Source organism: Podarcis cretensis (assembly GCF_951804945.1).
Source record: "Podarcis cretensis genome assembly, chromosome: 5".
Classification (NCBI taxonomy): domain Eukaryota; kingdom Metazoa; phylum Chordata; class Lepidosauria; order Squamata; family Lacertidae; genus Podarcis; species Podarcis cretensis.
In genome coordinates, this window is record NC_137174.1 from 80,489,429 (window position 1) to 80,514,695 (window position 25,267).

The following is a 25,267-nucleotide window of genomic DNA, read 5'->3' on the forward strand; positions in this document are numbered from 1 at the left end:
CAAGCATTGCCAATTGACTGATGGTAGCAAAGGCCTTCGGCTGACTGGTCATTTCATGTATTTGAGTATAGTGTCACAGTCACAAATCCTTATTCTGAACACTTCGCTGTGGCCAAAAATGTCCTGTCAGCTTTGAGATATTTTAGATACAGCCTATTTTAAATGCAGAGTGTCTTAGAAAGTCTTGGTTATGCTCACCACACACACACACACACATACACACTTAAAAAAACACACCCCAAACCCCCTTTTCATTTGCATTTTAGGTGTGTCTAAAGTTCTGACAAAGAACACTGGTGAAGGGCAACTTCTCCCTTATTTTGGGTACTTCAGCTTGTGATGGAACCAAGGTGGAGTCTAGAGACATATTAAAAAAAGTTGTGAAAATGCTTTCTTAAAAAAACGTTTTGAAAAATATATTGAATTTGCCATAGCTCACCACCGTCAGCTAGTGTCACATTTCTATAATGCAATTTACAACACACTTAAAATGTTTTATTTGCAGCTCTATAGCTGAGTCCCAAGTCAAGGCTTGCTTTGCTCCAGGTCCCTGAGGGAATGCTTTTTTTTTGATACACAAATTCAAGCAAATTGGAGACTAGGTTCCTAGAGGGCAACAGAGTTGTTGACACTGTTATTTGGAATAAAGAGCACAACTGTCCCATCCCTGCAGAACATCTTAGGGATGCCGGAGTCCAGAGTTGGCTGTAAGATAAACATAAAGTGACTGACAAATTCTAGAAATAATAAAATAATAATAAAAACCTTGCCACGCCAACTTCAGCAATTGTTTCAGGAACTGTTTCTCTGTCATTGAACATCTTCAAATGTGATAGGAGAACCAAGCCTGAATGTGCATGAGAATGTCAAGCTATGTGTCCAAGCACCATACAGGTGACAACCTTTTTACATGTGTTTGATTGGCGCATGACCATCAATGTGCATGCTGTTTTCGGCCCTGGAAGGTGGTGGAGTGAGACCGGGGGGTGGGTGGGGTGGAACAGGATGGGAAGGACTTAGGTACATTTCAACAACATGCAAGATGACCTGGAATACAACCAGCATGCCTGTGTGTGTGTGTGTGGTGGACCACAATGAAAAGACAACACTAATTCAAAAAATTACTATTGTTGTTGTTATTATTTCATTTATTGATCACTTCCCATGAAGCACCCCAAAGCAATTTACAATATAATAACACACACACACACACACACACACACACACACACAAACACAACATATACAGCAACTCTCAACTTACGGACAGGTTACATTGCTTAAAGCCAAAATTGCATAAAGTCCAAACACATTGGGTGCAATGGCGGGTGGGATTGCCATAATTTCTACCACCAACCTGATGCCTGGCCCCCTCTTTGTCCCCTTTAAAAATATTTGTCAAAGCACACAATGCACACAAGTTAAATGCACCTAAGTTATGAGTTACCGGTATAAAAATCAGCTTAAAACAACAGCACATACTGTACCTAAAGCCAATGCAAATCCAAGATAGACACCAATTGGGATAAAGAAGGCTTTAGGAAAATGTACTTAGCAGATACAGAAAGACAATAGAGGAGGTGCTTGTCTGATGTGCAAGGGGAGGGAGTTGCCAAGAGTAGGTGCCACCACATAGAAGGCCTAGTTCCAGCACTGTGCAGAATTATCAGTTAATTAATTCAATTAATTAGTCTTTAAATTGTTTACATATATATATATATATATATATATATATATAACCAATTAAAAGGGGTAATCAAAGTCAAGCAGACGGATTGGCAGCTCAGCTCTTTCCATAAAACAGGCTGCTCTTGCTCCCATTTCACAGATGGAGAGCTAAGAGGTTGAGGCAGAGACTGTGGCCCAAGGGCCACAATGAACCTCCAACTCATTAGGACTGAAGCTTCTGTACACATGGCTGCTCTCTGCCTTTGACCAGCTACTGACATGTGCAGGATCAGACCTTTTTACACATAACAGCAGGCGTTTGGGGACGTGGGATTTTATTCCCTTTGGTGGGGAGCAGATGTTGTGGCCTTCCAAAAGTGTCACCCTAAGCATTGGGGGGTGGGCGAGTATCTAAGCACCAGCAATCCAGCGCATGACGGGTGTCTGAACGCTTTCTTCTGCACTCGCACCGCCCTGCGCCTCGGCACGCATCCGTCCCTTTGTCCCAGTCCTTGGGGATAATCTGATTTTGCAGCGAGTTGTGTGACGGGGATCAAAGGGCGTGCCACAGGGTATCTATTTTAGTCGGGGACCTGTTTTGTGAGGAGAGGAGATTAACCCCTGGCCCTCCTGGCGAAGGCAGAGGGGGCTTTAAGCATGGCAGATGAGAGGGATTAAGGAGTTAATTCGGCAGCGTGCCCTGGAATAGTAATTCCTTTCCCCTCCCAACATACTTCGAGACGCTACAGCATGCTGGAGCATCGCTGGGCGCAGTCAGCGTGATTGTGGGGGGCGGGGGGATACCTCCTCTCCGTTCAGCTGCGCTGCCAGTTATCCCGGCAGCCCGACCCATTGCAAGTGCCTGGCTTGCTGCTGCACACAAAGGGAGCCGGCCAGCCACCCTCTCCCGCTTTCTGCCAGCTTCTTAAAGGGAGCGCTGCATGCTCAGCCTCACAGCTGCAGCGCCGGGTTCATCCAGTGCAGCTTCACCTCGCTGTCAGGGGGTGGGGGAAAAGACAAGGGAATCCCGAAGAGGCTTTTTTGCAGGAGCCGACCAAGGCTCAGATGGATATCCTGGGTCTGCGGAGACCTGCCCCGTGATCCGGTGCTCCTCGGTGGCTCCTGAGCTTTGCGCCTTCAGCATTTCCATGGTCCACCGGGTGTTGGAGACGCATCTTTGCAGTACGCGCCTGCATTGATTTCGATCCAGCAAGCGGAGTCAAGTCAGCATTGAAGCAGCCCCCATGCTGCTGCTTGGGGTTTGCGGTGAAGACGATGCAGGCTCGAGGTTTCTGAAAGCCACAGAGAAAATGGAGGGAACGATTTAAGAGCCGGGTCCAAGCGGGGAGAAGGAATCCTTGCAAAGTGTGGAGGATCGATCAAGACGCGCGGCGTTGCCAGTTCGTTTGGTGTTTCTGGCTTTCTAGCAAGTTCAGCACTCGCGAAGGGGACAGCGCCTCGGGTCGCCTCCGTCCTGCAGCAGAGCCCTAAGTTGGAGAGCGCCCCTCTGAAGTCTCCTGCAGCTGCATTGTGAGGGACCGGCCCCTTCGGCGCACCGCAGTCGTGCTCTGCCACTCGAAAGGGGTCCTCTCTCTTCTGTCAAGGAGGGCTCGGCGAGAGCGCAATGCAAGTCTCCATCGCGTGCACGGAGCACAACCTCAAGAACCGGAATGGGGAAGACCGACTCATCAGCAAACAGAACACCACCACCCCGAACTCAGTCAATGCAGCCAGGGCGAAATTCCGGACGGTGGCGATTATCGCTCGCAGTCTTGGGACCTTTACCCCTCAGCACCACATTTCCTTAAAAGAGTCCACTGCAAAGCAGACGGGCATGAAATATAGGTATGGGAAAACTCTTTATTCACACTGTTTCAGTGACCTCTCTCACTCCCCACCCCACCCCCCACGTTGCGAGAGATTGTCTGCTAACCAACCAGGAAATCTTTGCATAAACCCCACCAGCAAATTTCTAGAGTCCAAGAAATGGATGCAGTAAGGAAAGTTTGACGCCTTTAGAAAGTCACTCCAGTCCTACCTAGGTTTCAGTCTTTTCTTTTGCAGAGTCCCCTATATTCTGTATTCTAGGTTTTCCGGTTTATCTGAATTCTACAGAGTATTCAGGGGAGCAGCATTGCATGGGATGTTTTGCCTTTTGCCTTACTTGCATTTAGGACTTGGAATTAATAGATGACACTCCAAGCTCTGTTTGGGAAAAGCTTGCCTCTCAAGGCACTTGCTGGTTGATGCAAAACAGCAGCCCCTGTTAAACTAAGTTAGATGGTCTTTGGTGCTCTAATTATCACTCACAGGCCTGTAAGTGACTTGCTGTCTAAGGACAGGGAAGGGTTTGCTTTTTGTGAAATGCAGGCAAAAGCAACATGCTTGTCCCTATAAAATATCATCTGTTATCCCAAATCATCTCCTGCAAAGTAGAAAGGAGAGAGAACTGAAGACTGTCACAAATGAAACTTTGCAGACTGAAGTTTTGTGTGGGTTTTTTTTTTTTTTTTTTTTGCTTGGCCAATCAATCAATTGCAATTAATCTCACACATCTTATTTTTTTAATGCCTCCTTTCCAGCATACGCCATTTGATGTCAGAATGGCTTGTTTTCCAAAAATAAGGGGGAGAGATGGCGGCATTCATAGGCTCTCTTAGGAGCAGAGTTGTGACTTAGTCATTGAACAACCCACGGAGTTTTCTGATGTCATGCAGTGGATAGTGTTGGAGTTGAACCCAAGAGACATGGCTTTAAATTGCCGGATTCATTGGGTGGCTTTGGGAAAGTCACTCAGATAGGACAATCTTATGTGTTGCTTGATAAGGACTAAATCCCACTGTGTACAGTGGAGTTTACTTCCAAGTAAGTCATGAGTAAGATTGCAGCTGGAGTCTTGCTTAGCAAATAGAGCTAGGGAACTGATCATTATTAGCAGCCACAGGACAGGGATGGCTAACCTTTTTGAGGGGTGAGGGTGGTCTAATTGAGGCAATCACCAAACTTCCAGGATATGCTTGCCAGCAGTGGGTGTGGCCAGCCCATACACTTGCCTGCATGCTTGCAAATTCAAGCATACACACAGGATGCACACTCACACATGTGGGCACACAGACAGGTGCACATGCACACACCTTAACTAATCCATGGAGATCAACTGGGGATGGTTATCATCACTCCCCTCTCCATTCATCAAATGAGCCACCTGGTGACCAGGGAGAGGGCAATTCATCCACTTCAGCACTATGTATATGTTCATTGTTTTTCTTTTTGTCATTGCCCCCCAAATTGCCAAGGGCTGGGTGGGAGAGAAAATTGCTTGGCAGGCAAATAGGAACATAGGAAGTTTCCTTACACCTAGTCAGATTCATTGGTCCATCTAGCTAAGTGTTGGCTACAATGACTGGTAGTGGCTGTCCAGGGTTTCAGAACCCTACCTGGAGATGCTGGTGGTTGAACCAGGGACCATCTCCATGCAAGGCAGATGCTCTACCCTTGAGCTACAGTTTCCTCAAAGTTGCCCTCAAAATGGTCATTAGCCACCCTTGCTCTGGAAGAAGGCTCTTGTTGAGTATGATCAAGCTCAAGGTGAAACCACTTTCTTACTCAAAAACATCACACTTGTTAACAAATACTAGTTTAGCAGGCAAATTTTATGATGGAAAGAATGTGCTGCGCCCCTCATGACTGGGAATACTTGTGCTTTCCAGAGGTAGATGATCATTGTCATAGCAAGCAGCCCAGATCTTAGAGAATTATCTTGATGGCCGAGGGTCTGAAGACATACTGGAGCTTGGCGATGGGACATAAGGACAAAGAGCAGTGGTCCCTGTAGTTACAGGTCCTTGTAATTAGTCTAGAGGCTCTGTATTCTGGGGGGGGGGACATCTACAAGTAGTTTTTGAGTAATCTGGGGGGCACTGTGATGGTTTACACTCATCCAGCTCTTCTACACAATAAGCCATTAGAAGTAGCAATAATCAAGGATGGTAAGGGAGGCAGCAGTCTCCACTACAGAGACTGTTGGTTGAGGGGTGAAGATTTAGTGGAGGCTAAATCTGCACCCATTCATGGTCCAAGAAAAGAGGAACCCCTTGCCTTCCTCCAACACACTCATCAGTTGGCACCCATTCCTTATTTATTTTACTTATTTTAAAAGACAGCTGCTCACATTAGAATATATCAGAGTGGTGTACAGAAAACCAAATTTAAGTATAAAATACACATTATAAAGGCTAAAATAACACTGCAACCCTAGAAGATGATCAGCAGACAGTGATTTTAACAATTCATTCACTAAAGCCTGAAATTAAAAGGCCTTGAGCATGCATCTAAAAGAGAAGGTTGTTGGAGCATGCCTTATCTCAATTGATAATGAATTACACCTCTAAGGGGCCACAACTCTGAAAGCCCTGCTACTAGGAGATGCAAGGCAAATCAAAGGTTCTCTTGGAACCACCTGAAGGTCCTCTGTCATGGAGTGTAGTGGCCAGGCTGGATCATAAGGGGAGATACGGTCTTTCAAGTAGTCTCCCAAGTTGTTTAGGACTTTCTAAACAAGTCACAGCACCTTGCTTGGTGGCATATAGGCAGCCAATGCAGCTGCTTCCTCATATATGTTGAGGATGGCTAGCTCAAGATGGCAACCTCACAGCAGCATGATGCACTAACTGTAGTTTCCAGACCAATGTCAAGGGCAGCTCCACAGAAAGTGAATTGCGGTAGCCAGGTATTGAGGGGACCAATGCATAGACCATTGTGGCCAGATTATTCCTGTCTAGGAATGGCTGTAGCTGGCCTACTAGTCAAAGTTGGTAAAAGTCACTCCTAGTCACTGAAGCCACATCACCCTAGTGACCCTTTAGGAGTCAAAGGGAACCATTGGAAGAGCCCTCTCTCTTTTGCAGAGCTCTCTGTCTTCACCTGCCTCTCCTTGCTGAGATTTCTATTTCTTCGCCACACAAAGAGACAGCACCAAAGAACTATCTCTGTATGCTGTTTATTTCATTGATAAATCACTTGTGAGACATCCCAGTGTGATTTACAATAAAACAAAACAGATATATATATATATGGACATCACCTTAATCTTAACAAATAGACAGAAATAAACACTTTGTTGTACAACTGGAGCCTTTTATCGAGTAAACAGCAAAGTCTTTAAAAATATGTATTGATTCATACCTTCTTTGGGATATACCAGGCACATTCTCTAAAGAAATTTGGCAGAGCATGACTAACTGGGAGAATGGGAAGTTTGCTGAGGTTTGCAAGGGAAAGACAAGGGGAGGAGACATGACTGGAAGGCAGAGAACTTGTGGCAAAGAGCAAGTTCTTTGTTTTTTCCCACTCTATCCACCCATCCTCTTATCTTAAGTAGCTTTTGTGCATCTAAATCCTTTACCCATCATTCCACACCTAAACTAGTTTGAATTAACATACAGGACAGAAGGAGATCCAAACTCTGTGTGCGCATTGGACATTGAAAGATACGTTGGAATGTGTGCTGGGTATTCCAACCAGCTGTCTATTATGGGCACTGCTTCCATCTCTGCATGAAGTTAGAAATGTTCTGCCTGTGTATGCACCATATATTTAAATTGCATTTAAAACAAATCCCCACAAAGAACCCTGGGAACTGTCACTTATCTTCACAGAACTACAATTCCCAGCACTCATAACAAACTACAGTTCCCATGATTTTTAAATATGTGCTTTAAATATATTGTTTGTATGCGGCCTTTGCTGCAGGTTTCTCTCAAGTTAATATTTAACCAGTTTGCTTTAGGATGATACCAATATAATGTGAGAGTTGAGCTTACTTGGGAAATATCCACAGCTTTCTTGTGTAAAGTTTGGGCACTGTAAACTAGCTGCCCTTTCGCTGAATTAGCACACAGCTACTTAGCAAACAGAGGATTTGGTCACCTTCTGTGTTTGAATTTTCTTTGGCATGTACAGCACTGCAATAAGTATTACACAATTGGAAGCTTCTCTTATTAAATCTGTAGCCATATGGTAGCATGTGTATAGGGTTGGGTGAATAAAAAGTTACATATCTTTTAATTTCTCTGAAGGCCAGCATCTTTTGAATGCAAATTCACTGATGATAATTCTGCTCCTTGAGCTCTGATGCACTGTAACATAAACTTTGCTTTCTGAAGGTTGTATCTCATTATTCCCTCCTTCCCTCCTTCCTTCCCTCCCTCCCTCATAATCCCAACTCCTGGGAATACAGCCTTTTATTCATATTTAGAGCAAATTGACATTGGCTAGCAACTAAGAAGAGAGCCTATATTTTTACAGTGGTACCTTGGGTTACAGACGCTTCAGGTTACAGACTCCGCTAACTCAGAAATAGTACCTTGGGTTAAGAACTTTGCTTCAGGAAGAGAACAGAAATCGTGCTCTGGTGGCGCAGCAACAGCAAGAGGCCCCATTAGCTAAAGTGGTACCTCAGGTTAAGAACAGTTTCATGTTAAGAACAGACCTCCGGAACGAATTAAGTTCGTAACCCGAAGTATCACTGTACAGTTTTTGTTTATCTCCCAAATGGAAAGAGTAGCAATAATAGAAGACAAGGATAGGCAATGTGATGTCCTCCAGATGTTGTGGGACAACAGGACCCAGCAGCCCCAGCTAGGATGGCCAATGGAAAGGGATTATGGGAGTTGTAGTTTAACAATAAAACTGGAGGGTACCACGTTGGCTAACCCTGATCTAAACCTCTGTTGTTCAGTGTCATTTGAGACCAGTTTACCTTCAAGACCCCTAGCACCCACAACTGCCTACACATATCTTATGGCAGATGTCCATCAACAAAAGCGGGCACAAGGAACAAGGCCTTTTCTGTGATGGCCCCCTTTTAAGGAATTCAATTCTGGGAGGAGCCATGTTGCTGTTGTATTTTATTGATAGTCGTTAATACATTTTAGTGATCGCATACTGCTTTGGGAAATTATTGACCCGAAGAGCAGTTTATTAGCTCAAACATACATACATATATACATGCATACACTGAAGAGGGCAAAAACTTATTCTCTGCCATCCCATGGTACAGAACTAGTCCTAAGAAGCTTAAGTCACAGAGGGACAAATAGGGTCCCTTAGGGAAGGGAAGTAGCTCAGTAGTAGAGCATCCCCAGGTTCCATTCCCAGCATCTCCAGGTAAGACTGGAAGAGATCTCCATCTGCAACCCTGGAGAGCATTTGCTAATCAGGATAGACAATAAAGGTAAAGGTACCCCTGACCATTAGGTCCAGTCATGACCGACTCTGGGGTTGCGGCACTCATCTCGCTTTATTGGCTGAGGGAGCCGGCGTACAGCTTCTGGGTCATGTGGCCAGCATGACTAAGCTGCTTCTGGTGAACCAGAACAGCGCACGGAAACACCATTTACTTTCCCACCGGAGCGGTACCTATTTATCTACTTGCACTTCATGCTTTTGAACTGCTAGGTTGGCAGGAGCAGGGACCGAGCAACGGGAGCTCACCCCGTCGTGGGGGATTCGAACCGCTGACCTTGTGATTGGCAAGCCCTAGGCTCTGTGGTTTAACTCACAGCGCCACCCACGTCCTGTTGGATAGACAATACAGATGGATTAATGGTCAGACTCAGAAAAAGGCAGCTTCCTCTGCTCTATGGAAACTTACTGATAGTGAGAGCAGTTTCTCAATGGAACCAATGACCTAGAGGGGTGGTGTGCTCTGCCTCCCTGGAGTTCTTCAAGAACCAAGGTGCTAGGCAGCCATCAATCAGATGCTCTAGCTCTGTATGTCCTGCATCAAGCAGGAGGTTGGACTGGATGGGCTACAAGAACCCCTTCAAATCCATGGTTCTATACATACCCTTTTCCATGAACAGCCAGAAATACTCTCCTCACTAAGATTGCAAACTGAGAGAACTCACTGATTTGATCACGAAGGTAAACAGCCACCTGAATCTAAGTGAGTGGATTAAATTTGCAATTTTTGCACACTGAAGGCACACATGCATAGCGTGTTGTTGACTGTGCTAAAACTTCCAAAGTTTCAAATAGGTGCACTACAGTATATGCACAGGACTGTATGGCGAGCCAGTGTGGCGTAATGGTTAGAACACTGAGCTGCAGGGATCCGTCCTGATCCATTATGATGTGCAACTCCAAGGGAAGGCAGTGGCCCAAACAAAATGGAGAACAGCAGACTTTGAGTTCTGGAATCAGCTGGAAACTGCAGCAAAGTCAGGACCCTGGACAAGGGGTAAGGTGATGGTTCAGGACCATGGCTAGCAGCCATGCATGTAAGCAGACTTATTATTTATTTATTTATTTATTTATTTATTTATTTGTTTGTTTGTTTGTTTGTTTGTTATACCCCTCCTAAACAGGGCTGCCTACAGATGTCTTCTACTCTTTAACATCTGGTGGGAGGGCGTTCCACAGGGCGGGTGCCACTACCGAGAAGGCCCTCTGCCTGGTTCCCTGTAACTTGGCTTCTCACAGGGAGGGAACTGCCAGAAGGCCTTCCCAGTGCATCCCCCCCTGTGGAACCCGCCCCAGCCATTTTGTTGACCCACTCCCAGGCAGCCCTGACCCCTGAGACAATATGCTGTTGTCTCAGCAGTGCCTTGCGGTAATTGACAGATAGTCTGGGCTGGGTGATCAAGATGAGAACCCCGCTGTCTGAGTGGGGCATCTGGACAGTTAACAGGCCAGTGCCTTTCCCTGCAGGTGTTCAGTTCTTCCAGGCAGTGGGGATTCAAGTTAGGGGAACATTTTCAAGAAGGCTCCTTGTGTCTTTCCTAATCCTCTCTGTGGTCCAGTCATCAGTGTCTGCTGGCAGAGATGCCTCTTCAGTTTCAAGGAGGGCTTCAGTGACAGTGGATCTACATGGCAAGGACCAGGCAGTGGATGCATCTCCTTCTTGGGGCCACTGTTTTAGGAGGCTTTGTATGATTCCTGATCTGGGACCCATGACATGTTCCAAGCACCCCATTCAGATACAACTGACCTTAGGCCGGTTGCTTTCTCTCAACCTGAGCTACATTGAAAGGGTGTTGTGTTTAGGTTCATATGAGCAGAATAATCAAATAACCAAGGTATGGGTCATGAAGCTTTGCCATCCTTTGCTAGTGGACATTTTTTTGCATTTTTGACTCTTTTTGTTTCAGGTATGTCACTGCCTAGAAAATGTAGATGCTATTTAGAATTATGTATTAGAAATAGTATATTTTGGTACCTACTAATGATGAACACCTGCCCAATTTTAAGTCTCTGTAAGACTTGGATAATACTAAGGCAGAGCTGTTGTACAGAATACTTTTTAGTGCTTTATTATTTTAATCTTTCATTTACTTACACAGTACTTTGCCTCCTACGTCTGGTAGGCAGCTTTTGAACTGCTGCAGCTGAAAAGAATGGCCCTGTCAGTGGTTTATATAAAGGGGGAGGGAGGGAGGGAAGGAGAGAGAGAGAGAGAGAGAGAGAGAGAGAGAGAGAGAGAGAGAATTAATGTGTGATTCAGCAATGAAGAGAGCCCTTCATGCGCACAACAAACTTGTGGGATTAGTTCCAGATCACAGACCAGCTGTAGAGTCAAACACAGGAGGGTGGGAATCCCTATTAATGAGGAGGTGCAGCTGACATTCCACTGAAATCATGCAGATTTAGATGGATGTGAATTGAGCTATTTTTCTGTTCAAGGTTGCCCCACAAGCTCTTTCCTTCTCTCTTGTGGGGTTCCAAATCTACATTTACCCTAGTCCATGAGTGGGAAAATAGCTGGGCGGTAGGTGTTCCTGAGTAGAAAAATTCCCATCAGAGAAATGGTCAACCTCACATGCCTAAAAATGGTTAAGCACAGATTTACATGAACTATAAATTTCCCCCTGCCAAAGCAGCTTTGCTCCTTTATTTTTAAAAAAATACACTGCCTGTGTGCATTAATGTACACCATTTCCTTGCTTGGGGCATCAATATTTTTTGGAGTGCCAGTGAAGCAGATGGCATTCTGAGTGTTGCTGCATCCCAGTAATTTCTGTACAGTAGGATAGGTTTATAAACACACCCCACTCTATTCCACATTTAGACAAGCCAAAGATTTGTTCGAGGGAGGGCACATTCAAACCAAGCCAAAACCCAAAGGTGCAAAGCAGAACCTATGAAGTCCTTCTCCTATGGAGAAGGTGTGTGGAAGGGAGAGTTCTGAGGACCAGATCGAGAGGCCTGAAGAGCTGAATTTGGCCCCTTGACCTGAGTTTCCCAACCCCTGACCTAACAGAATGTCTCTACTTCTATGTGCCTACCAAGACCCTAATATCAACGATGCAGGCCTTACTGCTGAAGTATGGAAGGTGGCAACAAGATGTAATCATTTTAGCTTTTGCTAGCTTAATCATGTCATAATTTTAACAACTTTTGCTATCTCGGTCATTAATTTTTTCCCCTGTCAGTCTGTTGATGACTGCTTTTTTCTTGCAGGGTTCTTTGGCTTCTTTTTTTATATACATATAAAATTTTATCAGTTTTTTAACATATCATTTTCAACAGTAATTAAACATACTTTTACATCTTATTCAATTTTTTTGACTTCCATCAGTCCTGTCTGAAAATTTTCCAATCTAATCTCTCAGTATGCATTTCTTATTTTCCCTATTACATTTCAAACTCATTACCAATATCTCTATCTTTTTCTACTTTGTAACACTTCATATATTTCTCCTTACAAAACTTATTGTAGTCCTACTAGTGTAATTTGTTGATTACAGTTGCTCTTCAAATAATTCATATGTTTCTTCCAGTCTTCTGTAAATCTCTGGTCCCGCAGGTTTCGAATCCTTCCTGTCATTTTGTCCAATTCTGCATAGTCCATTAATTTTGTTTGCCATTCTTCTTTCGTCGGAATTTCTTCTTGCTTCCATTTCTGGGCTAAGGATTCTTTGGTTTCCATCCCTTTGTCCTCCTTGCTGTGTCTTTGTTTTATTGATTTCACATTGGCACCAATGACATGGGATGTACTTAATCATTTTTATTGTACGTTGTCAAGAGGCTTTGGCATATGGTGCCAAATTGAGGAAGAACAAAATGGCATGTGATCCAAAGTTTAGAATTATAGAATTGTAGATTTGGAAGGGACCTGTCTAGCAACAGGCCCTGCCCACGGAGGCAAATGAGCTCACAGCTTGGCCACGGCCAGATTGAACTCAAAAACAAATCAGTTCAGCACACAGTGCCTTCTCCAATAACACCACATGTTACCTTGTCGAAAGGAGCATTAAAGCCTGCAGGAGTCTCAGATTCCACTCCGTGTGAGATGGCAGCAACCTGACAAGCCAGTGAAAATATTTTCAGTCCTTCTAAATCTATTCATATTATGGTTCGTTAATTCGGTGGCCCAGAAAAAGTCCATATCCTGTAACGCTGTCCTAATAGGTGCTGCAAATCTTTGAAAAGGTTTTTTGTTGAAATGCTTTGCTGGGAGAAAAAAGGCTCTATCTCCTATGGTTTTTTGAAAGCAGCCTTCTCTCTCTCTCTCTCTCTCTCTCTCTCTCTCTCTCTCCCTCTCTCTCTCTCTCTCTGTGTGTGTGTGTGTCCTCACTTTAATTGCCTTCAATACAGCATTCCCAGTGAATATCCCATTTCATAAATTTTGTGCTTAGTGGATAACTCTGTGCTATGGACTCCCTTCAACAGGAACAAAATTCACCAGCAGCCCTGAGCCCCATTACTGATGACAGATTCTCCTCTAGTATGTTTATACTTTTTCATATCAATATAGACTAGAGAACAGAAAGAAATTTCAACTGCTCCTGAAGGAAGGTGAAAAATCAGATAACAAGCTTGAAAGATAAGCTAATCTTTCAACCAGCATCTATTTGTAGCCCCAAGGCACTGTCCGTGTTACTTCTAAAATGTTTTGGACACGCTCTTAGCAGTTGAACTGCGCATAAAGATATGTGGAAATGTGAGGTCTGGAGGATAAAATGAAAGGAAGAGTGGAAAGGGAACTCTAAACAAGCAACTGCAATGGTAAATATTAGATCTCAGTTCATCTGAGTGTGAAAACAAATCCATCTGCACAGTAAAAAAATATAATCACATGAGATTTTTTCATTCTTAAAGAAACCCTTTAGCTATTTAAATGCCCAACGAGAGGCTGATTTGCTAACCTTTTCACAGAAATGATACAAATTTCCAAATGCAGTCCTATAATTCATTTGTCTATCGTCCATTTTAAGGTACTGAAGTAAGCTTTGAATTTTTTTTTAATTTAAAAGCATTTCTGTGCTGCTTAATACTTTTTAAATCTCTAATTCTACAGTCTATTAAATACCAGTAAAACACCATTATCAAAACACACCAAAGCATCTAAATTTGAGTAAAAGAAATCCCAGAAGATTCAAAACCAGATTGTTCCTGTTGCCACTGAGGGCATGTGGACATTTCATGAAATTTGCTGATTTTCAACTGATGAATACTGAGTGGGAAAGGAAAATAATTTGAAACTCTGCTGGCTTGAGGATTGCTGGTTTCTCCACTAGCCGGCCTCGTTGTGTGGTTTGATATATGCAGGGGGAGAACAACTGCTTGAGGGATAACATGAGATGGGTAGATGTATCTTATCCTGAGAATATGTTAGAAACAGCATCTCTTCTCCAGGGCATTTGTAACTCTGATAGCTGGCTGTACAAAGTCTTGTAACTTCTCTCTTCCCAGTCCCCGTTGGTTACCTTCAATATCTGATAATATAGATAGACATAAGCAAAACATGAGGCCAGAGCTGGACTGTATGTAAGGCATGAAAGTATTTCTTTTTCACCAAACCTGCAAAAAGAGAGAATATCAACAGAGGGAGAGCGAGGGGGGGGCAGATAAAGAAAAAGGAAGCAATTAATATAATCTAGTTATTTTGGAGTCTGTGATTATTTCCTTATTTAAAAAAGAACATTAGCATTGCTTTATGCGAGGTTTGATCTGTTATGCAAGGTTTGATCTGAATATTTGATCTGTTTGAAATGCACACGGTGTAAGCATGTGCTTGTATTTTTATCCACATCGCCACAGCCAGAGGCCTAGTGGGCCTTTCTGAAATGTTCTTGAGAAGGATGAAATTCTGAATGAAACATGACATGAAAACCCTAGTCCAGTTTCCCCATACTGACATACGACAGTAAACACATAATAAACTGCCTCTCTCTCCTGCTTGCTCCCCTTGACTACGGTTATGTTGGGGGTGGAGTTCTTCAGGCCCAGCGACCAAACCTGGCCCTCCATGTCATTCTGTTTGGCCCTTGAGATTCTCTTCAGGCAATGTTCCCTCCCAGGCCAAACCCCATACTAGCCTGTGCCCTCCTTGAGCACTTTTGCCTGGCTAGAATGTGTCATTGAACTGTGATAATGCCTCTTGCTTGCCTGGATGAACAAAAGTGTGTGTGTAGAATTCTCTGACTTTTTCATGGCTGGAATGTAGCCTGCTGTATATAAATATGGGAGTCCCATTGGTTGCTTCAGCCACTTTTGCCTCTGGCCAGTGACATAGCATGGGTTGCCAGTGCCTGGGGCAGAGGGAGGGAAATGGATGGAGTACGCATGTGCATTCAACTGCACATCACACTGGAGATTGCAGCTGCAGAGATAAGAAAAGAAGAGTCATTCCGTTGTCTAGATAGGTCACTTCCTGGTTCGCCTGGAGAAGCCATTTTCAATGGATCCTAGCGACAAAAGCACACAGCTGTATTGAAGCAGCACCAAGTGCTGGAATTTTGTGGCCCTAACAATTTTGCAGCCAGGGCAACCACCCCTTTGTTCTCCATGCTATGCCACTGCCTCTGGCCCTGCCCAGAAGTGGATATGCTCCACAGAAGGGAGACAATGTGACATTTAGGCTGAAACAGTCCTGAACCCTCATTTTTACAAGGGTGGGTCTTGATTATAGAAGTACAGGTTTCAGAATCTCATCCCTTCAAAGTTCTGGGGACATTGAGACTCATGAAAAATCCAGCTTTCACTGAATTTCCCCCATAAATCGCCATCCAGTCTCTGCTTATGAACCTCAAATGAAAGCAAGTCCATCAGGTTCCAAGACAGCCTTCTCCATTGTCAAGGAGATCATGCCTTCAGGAAGTTCCTCCTAATGTTTAGCTGAGGTCTGCTTTTTTGTCCTTTGAAACTATTGGTTTGAGTTAAAACCCTCTGGAGTGACGGAGGACAAAGTTGCTCCACCTTCTACATTTGAAGACAGCTATATCTTGTCTGTTCTCCAGGCGAAACATAACCTAACTCTCATCAACTTTTCATGAAAGGACTTGGGCTGCATAAACGCCATACAAGTATGAAGTACATTTGAAGTACATTTTCCCCTTTCCAAGAATTCTGAGTATTTTAATTTACAATTTCTAGCCACCCATAGCAAATTACGGTGCCCAGAATTCTTGGGGGCATGTGCGTGCGTGCTTTTTAGGTATAGTGTGTACGCAGCCTTGGTCTCCAGATGAGCAGGACATAAAAAGAATCAGCAGCAAACCAGGCTCAGGGTTTTCTCCTTGTTAATGACTGTTATTACCTGGGGAAATACTGTTTTGGCAAAAATATTTCAGAGATTGTGGGGCTTCTCAAGTATCTTTCGACAGTTCCCTTCTGCCCAGGTTCCTTGACTGTTGGGCACTGGGAGAAGAAATTCTCTCTTTTTTGTGCTACTCCCTGTTGATTTCATCAGCCGAAAACTGCTTGTATCCAGGGCTTCCTTGTCCTATTCTGTGCAGCCAAGAGCATCTGGGAAATCGCTGCATCGTATGTTCATGCCAGAGGTGGTAGCACAGAGCATGACCTCATGTACAGCATCTGCTCCAGTCTCACTTTAGTTCATTGTATGGGAATCATAAGATAGAGACAATTGCTAGCAAGCTGTGGGCAGACCCAGAAGGAACCAAAGAAGCAGTTCAGATAACTTGGCATAAGAACCATCTGTGAGCTATTGTGACTTAAAAAAAATTAGGACTACTGTTGAAGAAGTCTCTCAAGTGTAACCTCAGCTTAGAGTGTTTTATTCTTTATTCTGTTCCGTAAAACCATTACTGTGCAGTGCACTTCATAATGGATCGTGGAACAATGGTGGCAGGGTACAGAAAATGTTAGAGCAGTCCATCACTGCTTCAATGTGCTCACAGCTCTTAGTCAATATCTATAGTTCCAGCCGGTGAATGGATTCTGTTTTGCAGTCATACAGTGCATGTATGAGTTTTAGAAGTGGGGATGAAATCAAAGTGACATTAAAGGTGCAATAAAACATTGTGGAAGTGCTGCGCACAAATTTAGTATTTGACCTCTAGTGCTATTTTCTTTTCAAAAACGTTTCTAGCTCTCCCTCTTGCAATATCTGGTGAAACCATAGACAGCAGAGACAGGATGCCTGGGCTTCAAGTTAGCAGGGAATAGGACCTCAATATTAAGTAAACGTAGAAGTTGTTGTCTTTAGTGTGGTGCAACTAAATTCAAACTGGGTCTGAATTACAACATTTTGAACTTCTGGGTAGAAAATTTGGTGCTTCAGTTGCTCTGCAACCCTTTGAACAATTCTGACTTGCAGACTGGTTTGGGTGGATGCCTTGTGTCTTCAGACAAAATGAACAGGATTCACTGCTAGTATGAGAAATGGCCAATTACACCACCACCTTGGCTTGGACATATTTCATTTGGGGTTGTCCTTTTGCCTTCACCTGATCTGCTCGTGTTAGTGAATATAGCTTGCCTTCAAAGCACCTGCACACAATGCTTCTCTACATGTAGCTTTTATAGATACAGCACAGTCAAGTATTACGCCTTAGCTGGTTTTTGCAGGCAGCTGTGGATTGGTGGGCTATCCTGCCTATGTGTTAATGAAGCTAAATACCTCCAAGTCCTTTTGTCACATTGCATCATAAACAAATACAACTGAAACCCAAGGGTTCACTATGAAGCCAGGCTTGTTTTCCCTGGAGATATACGAGCATCTGGCTTTGAGCGGCACACCTACAAGGAAGCCTTGTAATACAAACACAATTTCTAAAGTGGGGGAGGGGGTGGTTATTGGCTGTTCGTGTTTTTATTATGTGTTTTGTGTCAACTGCCCTGAGAACTACAGATGAAGGGTTGTATACAACTGTAATGAATAATAACCAGAAGTAATCATAAGTAATCAAAATATTTTAAGAATACATATCTGAAGATTAAAAACCTAGTTTAACACAACCAGACCAGTTGCTTATGTCGCCAAAGGTCAGGTGCACAATTGTGTCTCCAGTCAACATCTAAAAATGGTCATTGTAGGGAACAGACCTACTTCTCCAGGGGCAGAGAGCATCACAAACTGGGGTGCCACCACTGAAAAGGCCCTTGTTAAACTATGGTAGAAGCTGCTGTTTATACTAAAGGTGGAAGTTCTATCACACTTCCTATTTCTTTGAGTGGTGGAAGCAACTTCCTACAGAATCAGTTCCAATCATCTTTTATTTACAAATATGCAAGCTGAGTGTGTGGAAAGCAGGCAAACACTCGAACAGATGGTGCTATTTTTCTTAATAAAAAAAGCAACATCAGTATCCAAAAGACAAAACTGTGATATTAGAGCCTTTCACCTTGGGAAATGTTCTTGCTATTATTTCTTTTTAAGAATATAAGCCAACAGATCATAAACAGTAGCATGATGGTGTATGATGAAAACGTTAAAGCATCATAAAATTGTTGGTTGTTGTTGGCATCCATCTGTGTGCTGGTCCCATGGGCTAACCAGGAGGCGAGGTCCGAGTCCAATCCGAGGTCGAAGGTGCAGTATGGAGGCAGTCCATAAAAGTTGAAGCTGGATGCAGGGCAGGTAGTCGGGTGAGGTCAGGAGCTTCGGTAGGATAGCAGGACAGGGTTCAGGCAGGAACTGTCAACCAACGAAGTTGCTCCCGCAACTTGGGACTGGGGCTGGCTGGCTTTTATCTGCCTGAGGCACAGGGTGGCCCCGATCCTCAGGTGACTCGCCTCTCTTGGCCTGGAGGTGAGCACTCCCCCCTGCGGGAACTTAGTTCCCTCCGCCTCTCTGCCCTGAGCCTCTCCAGCTCAGGAGAGGCTGGAGGGTTACCGGACCCAGAGGCAACCTCAGCTTCCTCTGCCGGGACTGAGAGTGGAGCACCTGCAGGCAATGGGTCCTCTATCCCCTCAGGAGCCAGAGCAGACTCAGCTGGTGCCTGCACCTGAGGATCCAGCACAGGTGAGGACCCTTCAGGCTCAAGCCCCAGCCCCGGCTCAGCTGGTTCTGGAGGCAGGGAATCCTGTGCAGGCTGGGATTCTTCAGGTTCAGCATCCGAATCTGAATCCCAGACCATCACAGTCTGTCTCAGGAGATAATGGAGCAGCACCCTTTTGGGGGTGAAGTAAAACTGTTGGAAGGTTGCAGTGCCTGCTGTGGCTATAGAGACTGATACAGGAGAGACATGTTTTGCTGCAGCTGGGGCAGATGAAGGAATCTGGTTGTGCTGCTGCAGATGCACCATGGTGTTATCTTCTCTCTGTGCTCCTCCCAGCAGTCATTCCTTCACTGGTCACTGCTGTGGATGCACGATCTGAGTCCCATATGGTGGGGTTGCCAGGTTGCCAGCCTTCAGGTCCCATCTGCAAACATCTTTGTAACACAGAGTTGGTCTGCCAGAGTTATAAAATCATTAAAATGCAGAACAAATAACCAACATGGAATCAAATTGATTCTCAAAAAAAATACTTGCCAAAGCAAAAACATTTACAACCAGCAACAAAATATCAGAACCTGCCTGGTTTCAATAGGTACTGGTGCCACTTCACTTAAAGTCTTGGTTCACCTAGAAATTAAGTGAACATGAGATAAATGTGAAACGAGAAGGAGAACTCTTCCAAATGATTCTCATGTATAAAGGACAAGACAGCCCTTTGGGCAACCTGGTCCTAGACTGTTGAGGGCTTTCTACACCAAATGCCATATCCTTAATTTAGCCTGGTAATATACTAGCAGCCAGTGCAGAACTTTCCATACTGGTATGGCAAGCCACAGAACTCTCTGCTAGTTGCAATTTCTGAACCAGCTTTAAGGGTAGATGGGGTTGCCATCTTTCAAAAAGTGAAATTCTGGACACAAAAGTTGTTGAGCTTTTTGAGGAGTTTTTGAACTATTTCTAAGGAAATTCGCCAAAAAACCCAACACTTCTACCAATTTTCAGAAATTCAGCCCGGACGCTATTTCCAACATACCAAGCCCAGATACAGTATGTCTAGGAAATCCCAGACACATGGCAGCCCCAGGTTTATGCACATAAAGCACAGTGCAATAGGCTGGTCTAGCAATTACCAAAACCTCCACCACTGTGGCTGAGCCTAGGAATTAACATACGTAGATGGGGAGGAACTCTAGTGAAAGGGATGGAAAGACTGCATTTTTAAAAAAAGCAGGCCAAGAGACCCAAAGCATGGTGCAAGGGACCCAGAGCTAAGCGTGCACCCACACCCCACCAACCACTGCTAACAACACCCCTGCTAAAACCCAGTGAGGCTGGTTCTATATTAATTAGAATCACAATGAAGAGCCAAGCAAGGAAAGCAATGCTTCTGCATAGTAAACAGAAAAAGGAAAGAGAAGGATGCTCTGCTGTCACCTTCCAAATGAGATGCAAAAGAGAGACCCGTCTGACTACTTGCAGTATTGACTGCTCCCCTGGGCACTCCTTTAGTGTCAGCAAAGGTGTAAATGGCAATGGCCTGGCCAGATTCCAATCTCTGTAATGACATTTTTGCCTACTTCAATTTCATTGGTGCTCTAAGTGACTAAGATGTTCTTTTTTTCACTGCTTGCTGGCCTTAACTGTTGGGTGACTATTGCAAATTCCATCATCTCCTCTTCTGCCTTCCATGTTTTGGCCAAATATGCTACTACAAGGTGATGCCTGGGCACTGGACCAAATATACAAGATTCTTGCCTTCCCTCCAGGCTCTCAGCAGCATAACCTGGCAGGGTCAGCTCAGTCACTACAGCCTGAGATTCTCAATCTCAGAGTCATGGGTTTGTGCCCCATGTTGGGCAAAAGATTCCTGCATTGCACTGCTAGATGACCCTTGGGGTCCCTTCCAACTCTGCAGCTCTATGATTCTATGACTGGGGCAAATATGGAAGGTCTTGCCTTCTCTCCAGCCTTTCAGAAGCACCTGGCAGGGCTGAGGGAGAGATGAAATGAATTTGCTCTCAAAATTCTCCATTACAAATGTGATATTTTCAGGGTATTTGCCAATTCCTTGATGCCTGTGTGTGACATGCAGTGGGAACTCATTTTCAATATTTGATATCCGGCATCTGATATTTAACAATATTTGGCAGCATTTTAATGGTTGTTAGTGCTGGTGGCTGATACACAACGATCTCATGTAGTGTTTTCAAACGTTCAACCTTCAGGGAACAGTATCCATATCAGACATGGAACCTTTGGGTGTCTACACCCTTTTTTCTGGGGCAGCATCCCAGTGTGCCCACCTGGTCCCATGCGAAAGGTCCCTGGTTAAATCACCAGTATCTCCAGGTAGGGCTGGAAAAGTCTCCCTGGACATCTGCTGCTGATTGGTGTAGGAACTGGCTCAGCACTCATATAAGACAACTTCCTGTGATCTTCCTATACCCATGACCAGGGCTTTTTTTCCCAGCCAGAACTCGCCAGAACTCAGTTCTGTCACCTCTCAGGTGGGCCCCATTGCAGTTAAGAGAACAAGTTCATGGTAAGTTCTGGCACTTCCTTTTCTAGAAAAATAGCACTGCCCACAACAGGCAGGTAAAAGGACCCCTGTGTGGTTAAGTCCAGTCAAAGGTGACTATGGGGTTGCGGCACTCCAGGGGCATACGAAGTGGGGGGCGGAGGGGGTGGGCTGCCCTGGGTGCCACTCTGGGGGAGGGGGTTGACAAGATGGCCCCTGCCTCTCCCCAGCTGTAGAGCGGCCGAGGGCGCGTGCAGTCCGTATGGGCACTGCTCGTGTGGTGTCCGTACAGGCTGCCTCTCACACGGCAGTCCATACAGGATGCCACTTGTGCGGCAGCCTGTACGGTCGCCGTGCAAACAGCAGCCCATACGGTCGCCTCACATGCACAGTCTATATGGACTGCCACTTGCATGCCATAGGGCTGCCTCACATGCACACTCTGTATGGTATGCCTCTCACGCAGCCTGTATGGACGCCGTGCAGCCCATACGGCCACCATGTGCGAGTGGCATCCCGTACAAACTGTGCATGTGTGGCATTCCATATGGAGTGTGCATGTGTGGAATGCCACACATGTGCAGTCCGTACGGGATGCCGCACATGCGTACTCTGTATGGGCTGCCCCGCCCCGGGTGCCAGAGAGGGTTCCTCTGCCACTGCGGCGCTCATCTCACTTTCAGGCCAAGGGAGCTGGCGTTTGTACACAGACAGCTTTCCGGGTCATGTGGCCAGCATGATTAAACCGCTTCTGGCACAACAGAACACCATGACGGAAACCAGAGCACAAAGAAATGTTGTTTACCTTCCCACTGCAGCGGTACCTATTTATCTACTTGCACTAGTGTGCCTTTGAACTGCTAGGTTGGCAGGAGCTGGAACAAAGCAACAGGAGGTCACTCTGTCACGGGGATTCAAACCGCCAACCCTCTTGTGGCTAGTGTTGCGGAAGATCAGTAGTAGTGAGTGAGCTGTCTTTCAGCTCTTCATCTCCCTGAGGAATTCCTGTCAAGCTGCCAAAGAACTCATGTGGGACACAACACAGGAAGCTGCCTAGTACTGAATCAGCTCAAAAAAGTATAACGTAGAGTTGGAAAAGGTTCAGGAAAGGGACGTCAAAATTATCAAAGGGATGGAGCAACTCCACTACGAAGAAAGGTTATAGCATTTGGGACTCTTTAGTTTAGAGAAAAGGAGAGTAAAAGGTAACATAACAGAAATTTATACAACTATCCAGAAAGTGGATAGAGAAACATTTTCCCCCTCTTTCTCCTGTAACACCAGAATTTGTGGGCATCCAATGGAGCTAAATAGTGGAAGATTCCAGGCGGATAAAATAAAGTATTCCTTCAAAGAGCGCATAAACTATAGAGTTTGTTTGCTCCCACAAGAGGCCACTAGCTTGGGTGGCTTTAAAAGAGGGTTTGACAAATTCATGCAGGATAAGAGTTAGGTGAAGGGCTATGGTTTGCCTCTACAGTAAGAGGCAGGTGCTCCTAAGTACCAGTTGCTTGAAAGCTCAGGAGGGCAGAGTGCTCTTGAGCGTAGTAGGTTTCGTATAGGCCTCTAGGTTGCCACAGTGAGAACAGAATGTTGGACTATATAGGGCCAACACAACACTCTTCATATGTTCTTAATATTGTCTACACTGACTGGCAGAGGCTCTCCAGAATTTCAGACAGGGAGTTTTTACCAACACTACCTGGAAATGTCAGAGATTGAACCTGGAACCTTCTCATGTAAGCAGATGCTCCACCACTGAGCTGTAAGTTCTCCAGAAGATACATTGAAAGCATTGGTAGACCCCCTTTGACAAGATATTAAATAGTCTTTGATTTAGGGTAATAGTTTTATCTGATTGCTTTTAGTTGATAACCACGTGATGATATTTAGTATTCCAGTTACACCAATTTGTTTAGTCCCAGTTGTGGAAAATTATTTTAAAAAATCAGGACAAATTAACTGATTGACATCTGATCACATCTATTTTTTTAAAACTGATATACCTGCAAAACCCATAAATGATGGCAGGAGGAGGAGGAGGAACCAGGCAAACTGTTTTAAACAATTAATGTTAGATTTATACATCCAGCTCATGTTGTAATTAATGCGAAAGCTCAGACAAATACATTAGACATATGATGGAAGTTTCAAATGATGAAGTGATAGTCATTGTGTAAATGTAAATCGCCTGTCAGACATTCAGCAATTAGGAGTGGCTGTTCAAAGTCTTCTATGTCTTTTCTCCTATAAAAGATATCTTCCTTCTCTAGCTTGACACCCAAGATCTATCATCTCTCCCCTAATGATGCCATCCTTTTAGTGATTCCATTGCGGCCAGCTGCTTCATTGACACCTCAAACATCCCTTATCAGTGCTAGATTGCCCTACATGTTGTTGCAGGGCCAGACATAGAAAAAGTTCTCAGGCACCTTTTTATGCCAGTCTCCCCGCAATGCACAATAAGACCTATCAATCACCTTAAGCCATGTGATCATCAGCCAAGGCCACGTTGATGGTGGCTCCCCTTGGTGCTGCCCAGTTGGCACTGACCCACAACAGGGCTTTCCCAGTGGCTGTTCCCAATTCGTGGAATGAGTGAGGTGTGTCTCCCTCCCTCAGTATTAACATTCAGCAGGGACTTCTCTTTATCCAGACATTTGATGGCTGAAATATGCCACTCCTGGCAATTTTAAAGTTATTAGCTGTGAGATTATGGGGCAGCTTCAAAATGTTTTAGAGGTTCTTGATGATTTTAAATAGTTAACATGTTTCCATTTGTTTTTTAATGGTGTGGGTTTTTTTGCTGCTTTCTTTCTTTGCGGCCCTGGACTCCTTTGAGCAGCAGGGCAGGAGAGACCTGTAATAAAAATAAATATTTAAAAAATGCATTTGCTCTCTTCGGGAGCTTTGTAATATGCCAAATGAATCATGACTCAAAGATTGAAAATGCAATGCTTGTTTGCTTCCCAAATGCAACTTTCTAATCTGCATCGACCTGGGAAAAGCAAACAAATTCAAATAATATAATGAGTCCAAACAACAACAAAGGGCACATGAAATACATTTTTGGAAAATGGAAAAGCTATCAGATCTGCAATTTGTGTAGGTGGTGGTTTTTAGATCCTTGCTCACCACACATTCAGCTCTTATGTGTGTTTGCTTGGAAGTAAGCCCAGCTGAGCTCAGTTTTTATGCACACTTACCTGGGAAAAAGCCCTAGCAAACACCATAGAGACTAACATCTCTAACCACAGAGACTAACATAAAGAGATGCGCAGAGAATTGCACTATGCCCACACATGGGATTGCATCCCTAGAATTCTGCGGCTCTTGCTATTTCCAATGTTCAGGCTGTGTTATTGCTTTTGTCCACAACATGGTGCCCTCCAGTTGTTTTGCAATACAACTCCCCATCACCGTTGACCGTTGACTATGCTGACTGGAGTTGATGGCAGTTGGAGTCCAACAGCATTTGGAGAGCCTCACATTGGCTACCCCTGTTTTATGTAGTAAAAAAATGACACACACACACACACCCCACAAACAACAGGAGACGTATCAGCCAAATAGGTTTCTCAAGGTTGCAGAATTTATTTATTTATTTTTAAAAAAATAATCTTCGGGGTGGTGCAGAATTAAGGGTAGAGTGAACAGTCCAATAACATCTGTGCATGCTCAGTGGCCACAGGGGGACAAAAGATGAGGGAGTGGAGTGGCTAAACCCCTGAACAGGGAACACTCCCCATGGCATCATTCTGTTGTAGATCCCACTTGTGATGTGATTTCAGAAACCATGAATCTTGCAGCCGCTTTAAAAACTAACAAATTTAATGTACCAGAAGCTTTTGTGGACTACAGCCAGCCCACTTCATCAGGCGCATGAAGTGTTT

General features: G+C 44.5%; 1 protein-coding gene across 2 annotated transcripts in view; it reads left to right on the plus strand.

Moving 5' to 3' along the window:
• KCNAB1 (potassium voltage-gated channel subfamily A regulatory beta subunit 1) overlaps positions 1–25,267 on the plus strand; it is a 184,805-nt gene that overhangs the window by 31,099 nt on the left and 128,439 nt on the right. Inside the window, exon 1 of one of the 2 annotated variants that reach the window (XM_079978150.1) lies at positions 1,798–3,512. The exons of the other annotated variant lie outside the window; for it this stretch is intronic. Within the exon in view, the coding sequence (XP_079834276.1) occupies positions 3,292–3,512 (221 nt within the window). The 5' untranslated portion in view covers positions 1,798–3,291. Of the gene's footprint in view, positions 1–1,797; positions 3,513–25,267 lie in introns of those variants that run through there. 2 annotated transcript variants of the gene reach the window in all.